This window comes from Anarrhichthys ocellatus, unplaced genomic scaffold, assembly GCF_004355925.1.
Source record: "Anarrhichthys ocellatus isolate YVR2014 unplaced genomic scaffold, GSC_Weel_1.0 scaffold9, whole genome shotgun sequence".
Taxonomy (NCBI): Eukaryota; Metazoa; Chordata; class Actinopteri; order Perciformes; family Anarhichadidae; genus Anarrhichthys; species Anarrhichthys ocellatus.
The window spans coordinates 4,412,458-4,434,312 of NW_022280039.1; the positions used below are offsets into that span (position 1 = coordinate 4,412,458).

General features: G+C 43.1%; 1 protein-coding gene across 2 annotated transcripts in view; it reads right to left on the bottom strand.

The window, feature by feature from the left end:
- Positions 1–35: 35 nt before the first annotated feature.
- dtx1 (deltex 1, E3 ubiquitin ligase) overlaps positions 36–21,855 on the bottom strand; it is a 35,901-nt gene continuing 14,081 nt past the window's right edge. The window contains exons 3-10 of one of the 2 annotated variants that reach the window (XM_031849047.1): positions 14,622–15,369; positions 8,937–8,998; positions 8,574–8,735; positions 6,183–6,232; positions 5,870–6,028; positions 4,416–4,577; positions 2,994–3,083; positions 36–2,751 (exon numbers count right to left, since the gene is read on the bottom strand). In XM_031849047.1, coding sequence (XP_031704907.1) covers positions 2,527–2,751; positions 2,994–3,083; positions 4,416–4,577; positions 5,870–6,028; positions 6,183–6,232; positions 8,574–8,735; positions 8,937–8,998; positions 14,622–15,369 — 1,658 coding nt within the window. In that variant the 3' untranslated portion in view covers positions 36–2,526. Of the gene's footprint in view, positions 2,752–2,993; positions 3,084–4,415; positions 4,578–5,869; positions 6,029–6,182; positions 6,245–8,573; positions 8,736–8,936; positions 8,999–14,621; positions 15,370–21,855 lie in introns of both variants that reach the window. The other variant, XM_031849046.1, reaches the window with a different exon arrangement.

Here is a 21,855-nt window from a genome sequence, read left to right on the forward strand (position 1 = left end):
ACATACACACACACACACACACACACACACAGGCGAAAATACACTTTGCTTTGTGTATGAACACAAATGCAAGGACACATACCAAAAACAATGTTGTGTAAAATAACAAAACTGTTAACTTTGGGAGAAAACTGTATTGTGTTTTCAGGGCCTTTTAAAAATGTAATTCAGTGTACTTTGATTGACAACTTACTTAGGTCAACCGCTCCAATCTGTTGTTCCAGCTAACTTAAAACAAACCTCAAGAAATAGCGTCTATTTAACCCAGGCGTGCAGTTTTCACCATGAAACTGAACAAAGATCGCTGACTGCATCCATTCCCATTCTGGACAAGTAGAAAAAGAGAAATGGCCCATTTGGGGGGAACGGACATCTTCATGCTGCTAAAGCTCCCCCACCAATAATAAGGACACATTTACTGTATTTATTGGAGTCCCACAGGGGATCAACTACACAGATTCTACATTAAGGTAACGAGAGCAGCATACGCTAAGACTACTTGTAATATAAGACGTCCATAACATGTCGTACATATTTCAACAGTCCCTGACATACTGACAAATTCATCTTTGCCAGATTTTATGTATTGATGTTAACATGTGCCTGTGTATAGATATGTGGGCCATCTTTATATTTACTATATAGAAGAGTATAAAAATAAATTAAACTTACGCCATCGACTCAAATTGAGCTTGAATTTAAAGATATATCACATCTGCAAATGTATATCATAGATAGGCCTATTTTTCAAAGCATCGCAAGCTGGTTTATAAACAACTTAAAAATAGACAGATTTAGTTGCAATTTTATATTTTCCTAAAAATCGAATGACTGATTGAACCAAACCGTTGCCTCAAGTGCTATGGAAGACGACGATTCACTCCAAAACTAAGCTCACAGCTGGGTGCCCACACGGTAAACCTTACATCAACACCCCCTCTCATTAAAACTGATCAGATATATTAATGGAGAATTATGCAGCACTGGGTTGTCTTTTATCTCAGAGCGTAGAAACAGCACAAGACCTCCTCCAAGGACGTTCAAACAGTCTTCACCCCATGGGCATAAAATCTGAAGGTGGAAACAGGGGAGCGTAGGAAAAAAGCATGAGAACTACATACTAGAAGAAGGTACATACAGAAGTGCTCTGCTGTTGTTCGGGAGGGGAAGGAAAGTGGGGGGTATACTTAAGGATCGTCTGTTACAACTCTGAATGAGCTGACGCAAAGAATAAGACGTTTCCCTGCTCGCTGTACAAGCAGTGGATCCCTGTGTACTGCCCAGCAGAAAACAAGTTCTCAAGAGACGTGTGGATCTCTGGCAAGCAGAAGCCCAAGATGGATCTCCAAGGGACCAACACTGTTGGTGTTTGAAAGAGAAACGTCCATCTGCTAGAAGCGTGTTCAGCTTTTCTCCTAAAGGACCTCAAGCCAGCATATTAATGCCACAGAGCCTGCCCTCACACACTCACCTCTTGTGTATGGTCAGAATGATGGATTGTAAAGAGGCCAGGATTTGTCTCCAACAGGGAGAAAAATAATGCAGGCTTCATATTCACAGAGGTCGGCGTCATCAGTGTGTCAACAAAACAAACAAGTTTAACCTTGGAGCATAGCAAAACCCTCTTCACAACCTCAGCCTGTCAAGCCACAACACCTCACAACTAGCATCAAACTGACTGGTAAGATGCTTGATTCATTTATTTCATGTGTCCTCTCATAGACGGGTCACAAGGTTGACAATACAATATACGTTTATTACCAAACACTAGTATTTCATAGCCTTTATCTCTCTGGAATCTACTTCGTGCACGACAGAACACACTTCCATTTTAGAGAACTGACCGAAGGTTTTAGAAGTGGAAAATGTCAGAGATGCCCAGTGCAACTTAACGGACACATCACAAAAAAAGCTAAAATCCTCTCCTTCAAATCACAAAACCAAGTTTCACCACTTTACTGTCACCAATAATTCATTATTAGAGAAAAGGAGGGACGCAAATAATCAATTCATTTGGATTATTCAAAATGCTGAAATTCTCTTAAAATCTCACCTCACAATATCAAGCAAGAAACTGACACCTTACCCGATTGTAGATATTTGCCCAACCTTCATTATGCAGCGTTAGTCTGGGCCATGCATTCTGGAGTTCAGCATTTACAAATATGGGCCCATTTACAAATATGAGCCCTCATCAAGTGCAGAGGAACAGCTTCAGTTTGAATCTAAAAGGGGTTAAATACAATTTACCAAGACAGAAATCTCACCTTGTCTTTGTATTCTGGATCAAGAGACAGCAGGGGGGGGGGGGGGGGAGAACCTTAGGTTATACAAATCAAAATATTGACCATAACCACGTCATTTAATTTGCGTCCGTTGCTCTTGTACCACCACTTCTGCAGGATATTTTTGTTTGTGGGGAGTAAAGAGTTGTCGGCTACTTGTTGGCCCGTCATGCAGGGTCCTGTTCTCTGGGAGATGGCGGGGCGTGTTGGGTTGTGATCCTGTGAATCAGCTCAGCCGCTATCAGTCCTTCAAGTTGTCCTCACCGACCCCCTGGGCCGACAGCTCTGTCAGGACGTTGTCCAGGTAGTTGGGGTCGGGGTAGCCATGGCCGGTCAGGTTGGATCCGAATTCTGTCTTGTGGTGAATTTCGTTCCACACCACCGTGTCCGACTCGCCTGTGGTGCTGGACGTGCCGATGGTGAAGATGAGGCGTCGGTCCCAGGCCATGATGAGCAGCTTCAGGACCTGGAGAGACAAAAGTATAATAATTCTTCATATAATTATAATCATTCCTCTTTTATAACATGAGAGACATTGTTATGCTTCTCAGAAAACCAGGGTTACACAAGTCATTTTAAGTTTTAGTAAAGCTAAATACAACCACAGATTGCAGAAAGAGCAGGAAAGCTTTCCCATTCTTTGCATCAAGGTGCACTGGGATTCACTCAACATAGTAAGCTTTTACTGTTAGATCATGGCTTTCTTACCTTCCTGCCTTTCTCATTGTCAGGGAGGTAGCAGTGACGAGGGAACCCTCTTGCACTGAACTTCTTCCCGGGGTTGGGGTGCTCATTGGTCTGGTGAAAAACGTTGAGAGCAAAAACAAGCGTTACAACTCCTTCTCTTCCAATTCGGACTTAATCGTGCAGGAAATGTCAGCAGCAGCCTGAGAGCGAGCTTTATTGTTCACGATGCTAACAATGGCCTTTTGTAAAAAATTATTTGAGATATGCTACTGTAAATATCCAATTATCTCTTTAAATATCATTTTTTAGAGAGTTGCTCTCAGAGCTCCAATATAAAAAAGCCAATACATCCTAATACATCCACATTGGCATCTGAAGGGGGGTAGAAGTAGCACTGGTAACTATTGAAATCTGCTGGGCAACTATTTGTGTGCCCCCACCAGATTATAATTAAGGAATTAAGGTAGTTACAGTTGTCTTGTCGTGACAAATTGGTCCCATAATGTTCCTTATTTCTGGTTTAAAATTGTGTTGAAAACAAGAAACTGCATTTCCAGAGCAGGTTTTTTTTCCTGTTTTTATTAGACACGCTAATTGGACAGATTATAATGTTGGATTGCCATGCTGTTTTATTCAAATGGGGAGTCCATGATGGACGTGATGAGATGGACCAACAAACCAATCTGAGTGCAAAGCAGCAGAAAGATACTGACTTTATACATGTAGAGTGATGTATTGACTTTGTTTGTTTCTGTGATGATCCTCATTCATTTGGTGACTGTTATTTCTAATGTTATTTTTGCTGTTGTCCATTAAGTCCATTACAGACTTGCCCATCGGGATGTTTAGAGTGTGGAGCGAGAGGAGAAAGAGAGGCAGGGGAGCTACAGTTCCCTGGCAATAGTCCTGCTCTGTTGACCTGAGTGGTCAGGTCACCCACAGTATTCTCTGTCCCTTGGGGCATTAAGCCTGTTCATCTGGTGGAAAAAGGTCAGTTTATTGACTCTATTAAAGCTCCTCTCAGCAGTCAGGATGAAATATGCAACCTTTTCATCTCACCAACCCAATGCTCTCCTTTCCACTGTAAAAGGGAGGTAAATTCAAAATGACCTTCATTGGATCGGTTTTATTTTCATTTTAAAGAATCGATTTATTTAGTATATACTGTATACTAAATGATCAATTAATTACAAAACCCCTGCAAATGAATACATGGTGGTAAAGAGTCTATCACTGCCCACAACTACTGTGTGTTCTTTAAGAATGCTGTTTCCTCAGTGACTTACATAGCCACAACACCTCACCTTCCTGCACTGATAACCGTCCTTCAAACTAAAGCGGATAAGCAGCAGTTGAAGAAAGGGCACGGATTTAGAGAGCACACACAGTGGATCAGGGCACAAAAGTAGCACGGTGGATTTAGTGAAGCAACACAGTTCTGACCTGGATCCCAGCAGGAATGTCGTAGACGATGCGGATGGTCTTGGAGTCCGGGTAGCCGGGCAGGCAGTGGGGGATGACATGATACTCCATCTTCCCAGGAGGCTGGGTGCCTGTTTTCTCCCCGTAGATGGTTTTGCATGTTGGACACTGAAGACTGCCATCCTGGATGGAAGAAAGAATAAATGTATATATTAATAACACAATGCAATGATATTGACATGCATTGCTTAGTGTCATATTGCTTTAAAGGGTCAGTTCACCAAAAATAAAAAATAATCTTTTCTTAACTTCAGCTAAAGTGTTATGTAGCCATGTAGATTTTGGTTTTGGTTTTATTTGTATTTTGAGATATCTGTCTCTAAGCTTTCTGCCCTCTTTGCAAAACAATAGCCATGAATGACATTAAGGTTGTAGTGTTAAAGCAAACATGTAAAGCTTCACTTATCAATATTTTAATATCAATGACATTCAAATGACATATTTATAATGTGAAAGGGTTCGCTTGTGGTGATGAATCCACAGAGAATTATCACACAAGTTCCCCTAAGATCTAAGAAATGTTCCAGCTCATTGTTTTGGTTTTACAACCGACAAATGTGTTGTTTTGGTTCACTGTCACTGGTGTAACCTAAAACCTAAAAGAAAAATCCACTGTATGCAAACTGTCCGGCACCAAACAGCAGAAAGATAAAGTTAGCAACAAGAGAAAAGACATTTGTGAGAGAAACCAAACCACAGCTAACGAAGAGATGTGTCGCGTTGCTAGAAACACAGACCCAAATGCATGCCAATGTTGCTCTGCATCTACTGGATGTGTAAATAGGCAACTGTTTGCAAACATGTTGGACAATTAAAATTCAAGAGGTGATAATATGTTAATGCTGCCCAAAAGTGGCGAAAAAACAAAAGTCACAAAGACTGCCGTTGACAGGGTCTAAGAGTAATACGTATCTTGTTCCTGGAAAGGTGCTGTTGAAATGTTCAAATAAAGTTTTTCAATGCTCTGACTACCACAGCAGGGGGAAAACAAATATATTGGTACTTTAAAACCATAAAAACATGGCTAGCCACCACCTGAGATATACGATATGAATTGTGCTATTTGCACAATCTTGCCTTTTCATATTGATTGATAAATTGCTTTGATATCAGAAAAATTGTTGTCAATTCAACATTGATTAAATCTGCTTGTAGTTGCCTCTTCTGCATTAGCAAGCAGTACATTTGTATTTCATGCAAGAATACTGAACTGAATGAAGTGAGCAGAATGTATAATCATTTTACAAAGTCTTGCTGTCACGACTGATATGACTGCATAAGATCCCCATCTGCGTACAACAATATTGAAGCCTGATCATCTGCCACTGCCATGCAATCTGGTTAGACATCACAAGTTTATCATTTGAGCCTAGAGTGACATCATAACATCGTCTGGCTCACAAGCTTTTACCCACCTTATTGCCATTGTTGTACATGGCCACCAGGCACAGCAGATGGTACATGTGCCCACACTTGCCAAGTTTGCCCACCAGTTCTGGCTTGATGCCTTTGTGCTGCAGGATGCCTTCATAGCCTGATGACATGACCAGCCTCTCCATGCAGATGGTACAGTCCTGGAAAAGCCAAGCAAAATACTTCAGCTGCCATTCTACATGACTATGTATTTATGAGACTCTCGCACTTAGTTAGGGGATCAAACGGTCACAGAGCCAGTCGCTTGGTGGGCACAAAACTTTTAAGTGTTCTGTGTGTGCGGGTTTTCCTTACCTCATCTGGCACCACTTTAATCTTCTCTGTGTATCTTCGCACCACATCCTCTGGGTTTTTGCCTCGTCATAGAAAAAAGCAGAAGAGAGATGAGATGACCACTGGAGGAAAAAAACAATCTTGGCACTTACTTACACCCACATACCACAAGTAAATGTGAAAAGGGGCATGATGGACCGCTGGATGGCATTTGCTTGTTATTTGAACACAAGAGAACAACAACTATAGCAGCTATAACAGCTTGATGGATGAAAAACTTTCATCTGTTTCAGCAGTTGCTCTGGCCTGAGCTTGACTGAAGCCCTTTATTTTCTGATGACAGTGTGAGTGTGCATGTGAATGTAGTATACATGTCTGTGATGTTGAAGAGGAGGTCACCTTCAAACTGGCACATAACAACTCAGCCTTCCCCACACTCTCTGATAATCCCTGTGTGTAACCAGGCTAGCATGGCTGAGAGCACACCCACAGCTTACACCCCTAATACGCTTACAGGCAACCTCCTTTCCCCCGGAGCCTTTGTTTGTTCATTTGAGGGACAGCCAGGGAACAGAGGGAGGGAGAGCAGCGGAGAGAGACAGACTGAGCCAAAAAAGAATGTTAAGGTATAAAGGCTAGGGGAGGCAGAGAGCTGTGAAAAGTGGGAGGAGAGAAAAAAAGGAGGAGAAAGACAGAGGAGACTCAATTGCTATTTGATGGCTTCATTAGCTGGAACAAAAGCCACTCTGACCTTTTCTTCTGTACAGAAAGCAGAGAAGGATAAGCCCAAATCTCCTTGCACGAGAAAAAACACATCTCCATTCCCCTCACAACTCTCCAGTATGTCTGTGGTCACACTCAGACTCCACATACAGGGTTACATTTTAAAAAGGCCCACAATTTCCTAATAGATTCTATTGAACGAAAGGCCGGCAGCATGGCTTCAGGGACGGCATTGTCGGTCTTTATAAGGCATGCTGACGTTAGCATTTAGCTCAAACCATCACTGGGACTAAGTAATGTTAAAGCCTCGTTGAGTTGGTTGGTTGTGTTGAGTCAACCCGGTCTAACCAACCCACTGCACTTTCAAATAACGGCAATGTATACCCACCCACTTCATGATAAGATGCTCAGAGCAACTGACGTGGTATAAAGAGCGAGATAGTATACACTTGGTGTGCCGGAGTGGTGGAGATGTATTGGTCAAACAAACACAGGACAGGAGACCACTGTCCGTGTCCCGTGTGAAATAAGCGTAAACGTTGACATTTTGTCTCATAAGTCGATAATCACGTGACTCGTTTGTCACCTGCTAGTCACATGACATTAGTTAGTTAGTTAAGTTGACGTCAACAACGCTCTTTTCCAAAACCTAACTAAATGGTTTTGTTGCCTCGCCCTAATTTCTTGTGGAAATGGAAGTTTATTTTTAAAAGGACACTATGCATGTAACTAGTGGAACCACGCACGCCTTCCCTGACACGTCCAAAACTGACACTAGAGGGGTACCTGCAGCGTAACAGCTTGTGGCCACTGAGCAAGCGTCTGTATTTGACGAGTTGGGATTGAGAAGGTGTTTGTCTGTGTCTATCAGAAGTTATTGATTTTCAGAGAAGATTCCATGAAAGAACGGCTCCATAAAAGCCACCCTTAGTATTTAGAGAGTATTCATTTATCGTTGTAATTGGAGACATAATCCTCTGCAGAAACCTTCTTATAAATTTACAGTCACATATCACGTCCTTCCTGGTAAATTCTAGGAAACTATGGGACCCGTAAAATAAAGCGTTGCTGCATCATCTGCTCTGGAGGCTTGAAGAGGACAACCACAGTGCAGGGATAGAAGCCCAACAGCCTCACTGATCAATTAGGACGAAGGCTCCCTTGGGAGGCCATCGGTTTCCACGGCTTCCATCGACCAGCACTTACTTATTCAAGCACAACGCCGTCCAACTAAACACCAGATCCCCTCTCAAACCAGCTCAGAACAACGGTCCCTTGTTAATTACTTTCCTGTCGACTGCCTCAGTCGTGCATGTAGTGTAACACCTATACAATTGTTACAGTAACACTTTTACTGCATGGGCTCATAAATCTGAACTAGTAATCATCATTACATTTTATAGGAGCTTTTTGAAAGGTAAAGCAGTGCTTTTCCTAACTAATCATCAGCAACCTTGGGTGAGGTTAGATTTATTGTATCACCCTCACTGAGCTTTTAATGAACAATTATGATCACAATAACAAACAGCTTTGGTTTTGTTTGCATGCTAAACAGACTTACAGACAGCCGATATGGGGGAATCCTGCAAAGCTTGGTCTATTCCTCTCCTCAGAGCTTTTCGAATGTATTCGCTAACACACTATGAACATACAATGGAAGCATTTACTCCTTGATTTCCTCCATCTCACCTCTCCTCAGGTGCTTTTTCTTGGTTTTGCGGCGCATGCCATTGATCCCTTGCACAGGCTTCATGTCGCTCTTGTTGATGGGTGGTGGGTGCAGTATGGGCTTGGGGGCCCGAGTCAGGCAAACCGGCAGACCTGCAGCGCACATCAGGATACCTGTCATACCTGATACATATGGACAGCACACACACACACACACACACACACACAGACACAGACACAGACACACACACACACACAGAGAGACAGAGAAGAGTGGTAAAAGCACTGATTGTAAATGTCTTTCAAGATCAATAAGTTTGACCACAAAAATCACTTGTTTTAGTGGTTTTCTGAGCAGATGGTACACAGTAAATGTTGACTAACCTGCTAGCGCTGGGTGCACAGGTCCAGATCCAGTCAGGTTCTTTACTGGGAGGGCAGGAACCCTACAACGAAAGAAAAAAAAAAAAGACTTTCTGGACTGGTGTTTTTCCAAAGTACCGCATGGCCACAGAAAGTGACTAGCTCACATTATACATTAATTTAGGGTCATGTTTCATGCCGTGCCAATCAATTCTTATTCAAAAAATCTATATTTTTCACATTCTTAAAATGGACCTGTAACCTCCAAAATCAGCAGTTAATTGTTCTGATTGTGCACCACTGCCCGTTATGCCAGAGCTGAGAAAAGTGAGAACAGCAGCTCTCTCTGCCCTACATGCCACAAAATACACTCAAGTTAAAATGTCACATGTGCTTCACCACAGAGACGGAGACAACTGCAATGGTTTGAGACAGTTTGACTCATGTACAAAGCACTGCAGCAGAGCCTGATTCAGGATGACATTTGGAGAGGGTGGAGTTCATGGCGAACACAGACGACAAAGACAGTTGACTTGTGCACTCTTCCAGATCTGTGGAGCAGAGTGGACAAAAGCACTTGAGGCATTAATATGAGCATGCAAGTCAGTGAGTCTCTTTTCAAAACCTCAATTCAACCAGCATCACACAGAAAGGACCACAGAGCAGCAGAGCTCCTTTCCTCCGGCTAAAAGTAAGCCTCAGTGTGACAACTCAAGTAACAATAATCAAAGTAAGTCAAGTCATTTGATGGAAATGTTGGGTTCATTAAAAATGCAATTGCATCGATATCTTGTTCACATTAAAATTCAACAAAGAAGCAACAACTAAATTGCACCAGATACGAGTTGGATGTGAGACAGGCCCAGCAAATCAAGTCAAATCTAAGCTTCAGGATAGAAAGGCCATCATTTACATATTTTTATTCTGTTACCATCTTCATCCCACCACAGATTTGCATTATAGTTCTAGCAGCAATGTGCATTGTGTCCCTCGCTGGCTTGTGCTTCTGTAAAGTTATGTGCATCGTTATATTGCTTGCAAAAAAAAAAAAGGAAACACAACAGGGATAATCATTAAAAAAAAGCTCCACAGCACTACTAGTGGTTAAATCTATAATGAACTAAACCAGAAACATTCTGCCCAGATCTAGAAGAGTTACATGAAATGAACAGGTGTAAATAGGGCACTACTGAGGGAGCCCCTGATTGTTTATCTCAGTTTATCAACCCCACACACACACATACACTTCTGCACATGTACTTCTAAATCTCCCTGCTCTTTGACCATGAAGGGACTGAGATCTTTGGCCCAGCAGCTCTCAGGCGTTTCACAAATTTGCTTCGAGAGACTGCTTTCATATTAGCGAGAGCCTCTGTTCCTGTGCCAGGGGAAGCCCTTCAATAAGCTGAGTGCAATAACAGAAAAGGACGCGAGGCCTGGGTGAGGCTGATGTCTCAAATCGCAGCACTGGCAGGGACTCGCAGCACATTGTGTCTTGCATCAGTGAACCATCAGCTGACTCCTGTTGTGTGTGTCAGGGGTGTGGAACTGGAACAGGTTTTATTTAAGATGCAGGCTTTTGTTTGAAGCTAAGACTACAGCGAGTGATTTTGCACCTTCGACCGCAGCCGAGGAATTAACGGGTGAACTCACCTGCTGCAGTCGCTGCCTGTAACAAAAACTAACCGGTCGATACTTCGTCATTCAGCTGCTCGTCACTCAATAAAAGCACCAGTATCAGCTACTCTGTCTTCCCTGCTGAGGAAAATGTTTAAGGCGGAGGAAGCGACAAACACCTTATCAAACATGAATATCAAAAGTAGAGTGATTGGCTAAAGTAGAATGTGATACGCAATGAAACCAATTTAGGTGCTGCCCAGTGGGAGAGTTCCTCCTTCATTTAAACATGCACTTAGCCCGAAATCAAATCAAAACAACATGAACAGGACGCCCCCCCTTTATGAGTGCATGTATAATTTGGCTTGTTCAGTGAGAGCACTGTCATCAAGCAAATAATTTTCATTAGGAGAAGAGGGGATGAGACAGCACACCATGAGAACCCTCAACACCATCTCAATGTGTGCCGTCTGCACAACCTAAACACTCCTGTAAGCATACAGTACAGAGGATCTGTCAGGGATCCATATAGCATAACATTAATTAGGAATGCTTTTCATCTTTATTGCTTTCCAAAGATCTCGCCAACAGCCACAGAGTGTATTGCATAATAAATATGCAATGTTGATGAAACAGCTGCACACCGTGTGATTGCACAACCAGCAGAAGCTACTGATGATCATTATCTTCTAAACCTAAAGAAAAAATACATCCGTGCTACGAAGCTCTTTTCTCTTGACTTTAAAAAAAATAAAAAATGGAGGCACTGACCCCGTCTGTCCTGGCTGCACCTGGAGCGCTGCTGTTTAAGACACACGCCACCTCCTCACACTCTGCTGACAATCCCTAATGCTGGATGATTTCAAGGGTTTACCTCTTCCCTCTTGCTGTTTATTCCTCTCCTTTTCTCACATCATATTTGTCTAAAAACACCATCATCACCATTGAGAGTACATCCAAATCCAGTCATTAATCTGTCATTTTTATGCAAAAAACAGTCAATGCCGAGAGTATCCAGTGATTCTGAACAAAAGGCTGTGATGGCTCGTATTCACATCTTACGAGCAATTATAACTCACCGTCAGTGTAAACAAGAGCAGACCTTTGGCCTTTCCACCACAACACTGCTGTTCCAGCACTCAAGTTTTGACAACGCACCTTCAGCGAACCAGACTGGACCTAGTCACCTCTGCATTTCTTACGCCTTGCAAATTCTAGTTTATCTCTTCCTCCTGTAGTTTCACTACTTCGCTCCCTTCTGTCCATTGAGCCAAGCTACACTCAAACCTTTGAGGGAGGACAGTAGTGTACAACTGAAGAGAGGAAGAAAAAAATTCTTATGGCAGTATTTTTCCATGTCAGATGCTGTCATTTCTGACCTAAAACCGATGTAATTAAGTGATAAATCCAGCCCCAACATACCTAACCCATTAACACCACATTATATATGGCCCCTGTCAGGTCAAGGCACAAGGGTCGCTGTCCCTCTTTTGTCTCGTGCTTCCTTTCCTAGGGGAAGCTCCAGCCTGCCTCGAGGACCTAATCAGACCGAGAGCGATGCGATTCCCCAAATAGAGAGACCACATTAGGCCTGGTTAAGAAAGTGCTGATGGAGGACTAATATCTTCTCATCTGTTTATTATGCACCATAAAGACAGTGAGAGAAAGGTTGCCGTGAGAGAACTCCAGGAGTGCTTAATTGCATATTGATGTGAGTAGCGGGAGCCCTACGCCTGCTACACTGATGGAGAGGGGGGCACAATGTACCTGAAATGCCCTGAGAATAAGCAATACTGACACCAAGAATTTCCAAATTGCATCAGTTTGGTCCATATAAGCGCTCATGATTTATTCATCCATTTCAATATTAATTTATATCTCGTGGCGAGCACCAGAGCAGAGCGGTGCAGCAGCCCACTATGGGATAATGATCTCTGCACTCCACACACAGCCCTCCAGCCAAAACTCAGACGAGCAGTCTGAACACAAGCAGAGTGGAGCTCGTAAACGCAGCCAACGGCAGCATGCACACTTATTCCTTTTGTCTGAAGACAATGCAGCGCATGTCTTAACTCAGTTAAATACCAGAGTGCATGGGGAAAGTGCATAAGAGGAAGTGGTTTGGCTGAGAAAAAAAAAAGACATGAGAAACTTCCCCAGAGATCTTGTGATGTTCTTTCTGTGTTCATTCTACCTCAACGTATTCAATACTATCACTTCTCATCACTCCATGTAATCATACATTTATTTTGTCTTCTAACGTGTGAAACTTTGCTGCTTATCCAATGACAATAAATCTTAAATTGCAGCCCTACTTTTGTGTTCGACAGTGGAGCCAAGTCTAAGTAAGTAAGACACATGGCCATGATAACATTTGAATGCAGGTGGTGATACAGTGGGCTGTTTCAACCCAGTAATAAGTTAAAAACCAGCAGATGGTGTTAGTTCTAATATTTGTGGACGCAAGACAGATACCCCTCCTCCACACACACACCCACACTTTTACTGCAGCCCCTTCAATGACATATACTCTGCTGTGCTAGCTTATAGACAGATGAAATCAACATTTTTTTAAATGTAAATGTATATATTAATGTGGTAGATATACACTTGTAATCATAAGGATGACTATGCACGTAAAGCAGCAACATAAACTCATGTAAACAAGCCACAGCGTGCCAAACATCTTCCTCACACCCAGCACCACTTATATTAGGGTGTGGGTGTGTGAGAGAAACAGATCTAATGTTCTACATTCTTCGTGGGTTCCTCCGTTATCAGTCTGTAGCATGCTCGTGGGAATCTGCGAGTGAATACACATAGCAGGTTTGTGTGCACGTGTGAGCTTTCATGTCCTGCTGTGTGTATGTTAACCACAATCATCCTGTATGTCGAGCCACTCGCCTGGGAACCGACGCACTCCACCTCACCTCCTGTCTTTCCTCCCTCTCGCCCTCTCTGCAAAAACCTTTGGTGCTGCGAGGTGAAAGAGTCACATTTCATCCACAACTCCACGCTCACCCGAGCTTTAACTGAATTCTTAAACTACAGACGGAAGGTCGCCCCATGCTGGTTTTCTCCGTCACATATACAGTAACTTTGCACAGAGATGCATCATTTCCCACCTGCTTGCTGTATAAAACAAGGTCATGGTCTGAGCAAAAACCATATACGTTTCCTTTCAGTGTCACAGAAATAGGGCACAGAAAGTGAAAGCATGTGTGCCTGGTTGAAGGACGGTATTATTCAAACATTCAGTAAGTATGTCTCTCCCCATGAGTGGTAAGAACAAAGTGGAATCAAATTAGATCAGGAGAGGGTTTATTTTAGTAAAAGAAAGCAGGATAGGAGACTGAAGTATTGGTTACAACGCTACACACACTTCTTTTCCTCAGCTCCTTTCGCTGAATCGCTCTGAGGTCAGAGCGCTCAGCTGAAGCTCCCATTTTTCCTTGATCCATTATTCATTCTTCCCCAGTGGAGCTCTGCCTCCATGGCAAATAGGTTTCCACAGCTACACCAGAACCCGCTTCACATGCCTGACCGTGCATACATACACCCGCACCATAAAACACACAAAGATCCAGATACTCCACATGCAACGTTTTTTTCCCCATCCCATGACACAACAACTACGGCGTAGAGTCATAGTAACAAAGTAGTTCAAAGCAGAGGCACCAGAATGATCCAGAAGAGCTGCAGTATTTCACGCCTTTCAGGGCCAACATAAGCTCATTATAGAGCAGTAACCATGGCAGACACACATATGAAAGAAAAGGGTTCTTCGTCAGTAAAATCAACTGGACCCAAGGCTTCTTCTGCAGATCCATTGATCAGCATTTTAACGCGACTAGTCATAAATCAGCAGGGAAATTGAGAAAGAGGTGGAGGAAGACAGAAACTGACAGAGCACAATACACCAGACACACCCAGGCTGAAGCATTGTGAAGCAGACAAGCAGACATCTAGATCGTTTCTTTGCTTTTTATATGTTCCAACCGCCTCAGCTGAGCTGTAAGTTCAACAGAATGCGAGCATTATGCACGTGCTACAACAAGTGTGAATGATTGTGTTTGCAAACATCATTACCCTGGTGGGATGGCTCCTCTGGCAGTGCCCATGGAAATGCGCTGGGTGCCTGGCCGGTTCAGGTTGTTCTGTCCGTTGATGGTGAGGGCGTGGTGGCCATGGGCGGATGAAAGAGATGGCATCATGGGGGAACTGGGGAAATTGGCAGAGGACAGCGGCAACTGCACCTGTTCAGCTTTGGCTTGCCCACCTCCCATACTTATGTTAATGTTGTTGGGGCCGGAGGAGGCGGATGTCGGCGACCAGAGGGAGGTTCCAGCAAAGGTGTTGCTCTGCCGCACTACAGCGAGGGTTCCTGTGGCGCCCGGGTTTCCCGCTGTCCCTCCGTAGAGCTTCCGCCGCTGGGAGGCCAGAATAGCATTAGAGGCGGCTCTCGTACTGTTGACCAGGATGCACTGCTGGCAGGAGCAGGGCTGGCCAGAGCTGGCTCCCACGGGCCACGACTGCGACTTAGGGATGGAACCCATGATGAGCGGGTAGGCCAGGTCCATGCGTCTCCGCAGGCGTCGCTTGCGCTGGCTTTGCCTGTTGGTCTGACACATGCTGTTGAAGTCGATGAGGTAGCAGAAGCCCAGAGAGGTCAGGTCAAGCCAGGGGTGCTGCTTCTCGTAGGCGTTCTGGATGGTCACACAGATCTCCATATCATACGGCGTCCACGAGCCGTTGTCGTTCTCCCACTCCCACACCACGCCTTTCCCCGGAGCAGACGACGGCTCGTAAAAGTTCCTCTGCACTGGTCTCATGGTGCCTAAAAGCAAAGGACAGACGAGAGGGGGAACGTGAGGACGATCACAAAAAAAGCATTGTATATGGTCAGCTATGCATGTCTAAGGTGGGCAGGACAAAAAGGGGTGACGAGATACTGAGAAGACATCTCTGGTGACTTCAAAGATTCAAGTCAAATAATTGATTTGTCCATATAAAACAGTTCTCATTTTGAAAGCTGCTTGAATGTTTATTAAAAGTGGCATTTAAAGTTTACTCCAGCAATTTATTTAGTCTCTTCCATGGTTAGGGGACTTACAAGAGACAGATTAAAATAAGGAATTGACTTTTAGTCTGTATTGTGGGTCAAGCTACATTTGAATGCAACTGGTCTTTCATTAGACCTCCTCCCAAATCTTTCATACCAGTTTACATTTCTATAAAAATCTCAAGCTAAAATAATAAATTGAACTTAATGTGTAAATGTGAGCGCCCCTTTAATTTATTTGAATTACTGGATTTATCTGTCAGTTAAAAATATGAGATATTTTCTGGGTACAGCTCTACAAATGCAGAACAATGGTTGCTTTTCACATATCCATGACATTGAAATTCACTTCAGCAGAGAAATTGCTATTATATTTGACAATTAATGAAGTGAATGAATAATTGTGTCAGTGATAACTAGCAAAATAAAAATAGATTAATCTCTGGTGGCATTAGCCTGCAGAGGAAAGATGCAGTTTTAATGCTGCTTCTGTTTCAGTCGGTGGCTCAAGATACAAACATCAATTGTAACAAGCTGCGGTGCACATGCCAGTAAAATCCCTTACATCAAGAAGCTCTGAATGTCTGCATCACTGCATGCATGGGCTTTCAGGGATGCAGACATCATACCCATAATCCCTTGCTGTCTATGTGCACAGTCTACTGTTCTGTATGGTGACAGGAAAGAAGGGGACACCTAGCCAGTAGCATTGTACCTCTGCTGATGGCCACTCAGCTCCCACCTCCATTATAACACAATTACTGTAGTCACATGGGAAATCAGGACGCCTTAGCCTATCCATCTCCCCGCTGCACGTCGGCAAGGGTATCCAGGCACTCCGACCTCCTTCTTCCCCCACCTAATTTAACGGGTAAATGCACACTCCCCTGCCAGGGAGGACCAGGGTGATAATGGAGGGATAGGAGTGCGTGCAGAGGATGAATGGATGTGGGAATGAGTAGAGCGGTTGGTGGGCAGCGGTAACCCCTCATCCGGCAGCCTGGTGCTGGCTCCGGAGAATAAAATGCATCAGCAGAATCAGCCACTCTGACCTTGAATCTCTGCTGCAGACTGCTGCTAAAGGACTCGGCTCGACGGCTAATTTCATTTGGAGCTTCTGAGAATCACACACACACACACACACACACACACACACACGTCACACACACGTCACACACACACACACGCACACAAATGACTGCTCAGTGAGCCAGCTGCCTGTGTCTCTTACGTCTTCACTCGGTCAGCCATGCACAACTTTTTCTGGCATGACTGCTCACGGCTTGCTTTTTTGCAAAAGGACCACAATGAATATTATAATGATTTTCCCTTAATGGATTTCAGAATAAAACACTCATTGATTTCCTGAAAGTAAGTCATTTTCTCTGTACTTTTAACATAGTGGTGGAAGGCTTGCCACACGTCTGAGCCTTTTATCACTGCGACTCCTGAAGGGTGCATTAGGTCCGACACTTTCAACATGAGTGTTTCTTGCCACGATCAATATAGTGGCAAAGCTCTACACAGTCTTGCTCAGTGGTAATGTTTAACACAAGCTTCATAAATGTTTGAACATGTTATTCCCAGGCATCAATTTTGAAATCTTTGTACAAACAACTTTGGTGAGGAGAGATAAATAGTATCTCTCCTTGAAAGCCTATTAGTACTGGTAATTGTTCATGAGAGCTCTGATGGGGCTGATGCATGAAATGTGCTCAGCTGAAAGATTTTCTATAAACAGTTTAGTGGGCTCGGAGGGATGGTTGTTGGGCAGTCAGATTTCTTCACTGTAGTTAAAGTGAGGACAGAGCTTTGCTCAGCATTCACAGACCGACCCCCTGTTTGTGACTCTCATGTATTACCATTATGTTTGAGCACCCATTCTTCCGTAAAAATAAACACCCGGCGATTTATTGAAAAACCTAGGAGGTCATTTTACAGGACTTACATCTGCTCTGAAAGTATTTCCAAAATCCTTAAACACTCATGTAGTCATCTGGATAAAAACCACATTTGTTGCACAATAAAAAAAGATTTTGAACCAGTTTCTCAAGCTTCTATTTTTCAGAAAATCAGATCCTTACATCTCGAATGTAAGACATGCAGAGCACAAACTGGGCCTGTCACAGACGGAGCATGAAAGGTAAATGCTCAAATGACATAGGACTCTGAACTATTTTCTGTATCTTGGAATAGGATAATTTCAGTTTATTACAACATATTTCTGTAGATTTGGCCATCCTTTCCATCAGTGATATATTCCAACTCACTAAAACAATCCTTGAGATCTGGAAACACAAAGACATTGCTGCAAGAAGTCGGACGATCAGACAGGTCAGACAAAGTACAACACCATTGTTACCAATTGGCCCAAACTATAAACAATAAATTCAAACAACCCAGAACTATTCTGTAAATATTTGCATTTATGCAGGGACTGTACAGGCCACTGAACAGGGAACTTGAGAGGAAAAGCAGAGGCCACAACAACACAGGAGTCCTGGAGCCTCATGTGGGAAGTTTCATTAAAAACATAGTGCCTGAATCTGCACACTGCCTCCCATTCTGCTGTAATTCACTGCTGTACCTGCCTCTGCTAAAAAGCCAGGACTGAGTTGTTCATGTCTTCCCTGTGACCCTTCCTAGCAGGAAACCAAGCGAGAGTGGCCACTTCCTGTCTGACCCTGTGTGCCTTCGGCAGCCATCTTTCCTGCCCTCCCCTCACTTCCCTTGTCCTCTCTCCCACGATGTCCTCCAGCTGTCCTAACTCAACAGCAGCGAGGTTCCCCTCGGTTGAGCTGAAGCTGTGTGATGTACGGTCCCGTCAGGCCTCGCAGTGGGACTCTAACCGCACTGTCACACAGGGCCAGGTGGGTTCAGGGTGAGCTTGGCTGCCTTCTCACATCTTAGCAGGTGGAAAAAACTAGCTGCAGTGTAGCAGAGCCAGTCTCTGTCCTTGATAGTTTTGTTTTCCTCTGGAAGTGAAGGAAGGCCTGTCTGTATCACTCTTTTAAATGGAAGGATATGCAACATTAAACTGTAACATCCTTGACTGCCCTCAGAGGCCTGCTGGAGGGAAAGATAGCAGATTGGCAATCTGATGCTTTGTAGTTCATTTTGCTGGATGCGTTTATCAGAACTGTTAACTAATGCAGTTTATTTTTTTTAAAGATATAGTGTGGCCTGCATATGTAATTTAACTTTAGAGCACAACACCAGCCATTTTCTTTTGTGTGTTTTCACATTTTTGTTATATTTAATTATTTTTATCTACTCTTGAATGCTGCTTGTGAATAACCAAATAACTGATAAGAAAATAGGGGAAGCAATGTGTCATTAACATCGAGGGACCAAATCCACTTCTCTCCAGCTAGAACTCATCTAGGGAATAAAACTGCTTCCCTGCACAGAGTGAGCAGTAAATCCTAAATCTGTCACTGAGATTATTGATGTGTGTGTTCCTCTCCCACTAACACCTCTGTGGTCACACAGGAAAGTGTGATGGAAAGACTCGTAATGTAAAGTGTCAGTGACGTGCAGCTGATGTGTTACACAGGTAATGCCTGAACAGCTGCTGCAAAATGCATGAGATTCAGGCTTTGTTGTCATAGAAACACTAAGGTTTTGTTGTCATGGAAGCCGTCCCTCGGGCTGGAAGAAGTGAGAGGTGGACCGGGGAGGGGGGGGGTGGGCTGTTTCCTGTATGTGAACGTTCCTACTATTCCTTTCCCTGAGCACAGCGCCATCAGAGTCAACTCTTACTCCGCTCACTCATCTGCTGCTGACGCCAGCTTTCCCCTCGCTCTCTCCAGTCTCTCCATGGCTCCTCACCAGCTCTGTCTCCCTGAGCCATTCTTCACATTTTCCACTCTGTCACTCACTGGACCCCATCCCGCTCTCACACAATGCCCGACACCTGGACAGAGAGCAGAATTCTGCATCACTGAGTTAGGGCCCACATCACCTTGTAGTTAATGCTCTTCCCTGCGCTGCCGCCGTGGGAGAGGAACGGCAGACGAGAAGCGACCGGGTCAAGCTCTAAAATATATCCTTATAATTGTCAAGCCTCATCAATTTCCCCAGGGCAGTGTTGAGCCTATTAAAACATAGTGCCGCATTTTTCTTCTTAACTACAGAAGGAGCGAGGCCAGTAACAGATCCAGCATCATATGGCTCAATGCTGTCTGAAAGGTATTTAAAGCTTGCTAATCTATGGTCTCTGCTGGAGAACAGGCAGACCTCTGACGGAGAAGGGACGCTGCTTATACAGAACAGAGAAAACTATCCAACCGTGGTGAAAAATACCCACAGAGAAATGCTATTCAGATGCATTATGGGAAATGCAGGATTGTTCATTGTTTTAAGAGTTTCACCAATAAAAGTCAGGATATCTGCTGCTTAAGTTTTGACAATTTTTTACTGAATACATCTCTAATAAGTTCCCCATCTTTATGGATCTGCAACAAAACTGACGTTTTCTTTGTTTGTCACAGATAATTATACAAAGAGATGAAATGAGGTATGTTTGCAAGACAGCTGCAATGCAAAGAACAGTTTTGATTTAAATCTCCATTAGCCCAAATTTGAAGTGACGAATGAGGTGAAACAGAAAATGTAAGAGCTTCTTTCAAGACTCGCTTATCTGCAACGATTCTCACCAATCACGAGAGATTCATCACATCAGAGACAGGAACATCAATTCCTGTTTGAGTTCTGGCCACAGAGCTGCGGCCACAGCTTGTTGCTCGTGTGAAACACAACTCCCTTTTCAGTGGCTTTTTGTTAATTGAACAATGCACAGTATACCACAGCATTGTTCTTACGCTACTCTCACTTCTACTTTACCAGAAAACATTTTATATTGTTTGTTATGTTGTCACTGAACTCTCTCAAGCTACATAAAGCAGACTGAATGCCCGTTGAAAGCAATTCTTGGAAGCATAGCTACCACGACGACATAGGTGAAGGAGAAAGAGTACAACTAAAATACATACATCAAAAATGTAATAATGGTATACAGTAAATAGTAAAGAAAAACCAAGTTTTACAGTTTAAATTATCCAAGGATGGGATTTCCTTTTGCGTGACACTGTTTTGAGTCCGTCTTAAAACAGTAGTCAGGTGCCCATGTTCATTGAAAGCAGCTCATTTCTGTTCACAAGTTGGTCCAGACTGAAATATCTCAACAACTACTGGATGGATTATAGCCTGAATACTGATATCAATCATAGACTGTATATTACAAACTATTTTGCAATTTTTTTGCAAATGATAAGCCTTTAAACGTGTTTCAAATGAATCTGTTACTCAAACTTGACTACCTGGATTACATTTCATTGTCTCACTGGTACATTAAACAACACATGAACGCAGCCCTCTTTTCTGTTGTAATGAAAGGCCGTTTTCAGCCTGAATCTCCGCTTTGTCTTTTTGAAGAATTTCTCAGAATTATAAAGCCATCTTGGCTGCACCTCCTCCGCAGCTTCATAATACAATAAATAAAGTATCCAAATTAAGCCCTCTTCTGTCAAAACATCATTTGGTGCACATGTTTCAGATGTTTCAGTCAGCGGAAATAGTTCTCCATTTAATTTAACAGTTAATCAACTTTTGTTCAAACAAACACCTACAAAGCAGCAAAGCTTCAGCGCAGGCACAGACCATGAACTATAATCAATACAGCCCTAATAATAACCTACATATGAATAGTGAACACATGATTAAAATGCTAATAAATTCTACAGTATGGGGGGAAATAAAATAATTGAGGCTCGTTTGATGTTTTTACATAAACCCCAGAGAACAGCTTGAAAAAAAGGACTTTCATCTCCCAAAAAGGCCTTCACAAACAATACACCCAATGAAGAGACAGAATACTGCAGAGGTTAAAAATGCATCACAGACTGAGAGAAAACATCTGGTTCTCAAAGATCTGATGCTGGAGCATATGAATATGATAAGAGGTGAACTTCTCATTTAACGCTTGTATCCCTGAGGCTTTTAGATGTAAAAACTCTCCTGCTCAAAAGGCGTTGTCATACCTGTACATCAAAGTCTGAGAGATCTGTAAGAGCATTATCTGCTCATTAACAAATACCAGAGATCAAAGACCATAATAATGAGGATGACAGTCTGGCATTAAGCTGCTGTAACAGCATTATACGTTACAATATCACAGCTCCTCTGCTCCTCTCTCACAAAATCACACTAAAGCTCATTTTCTATACTGAGATGACACTTTCATTTTCCCAGAATGCAGTT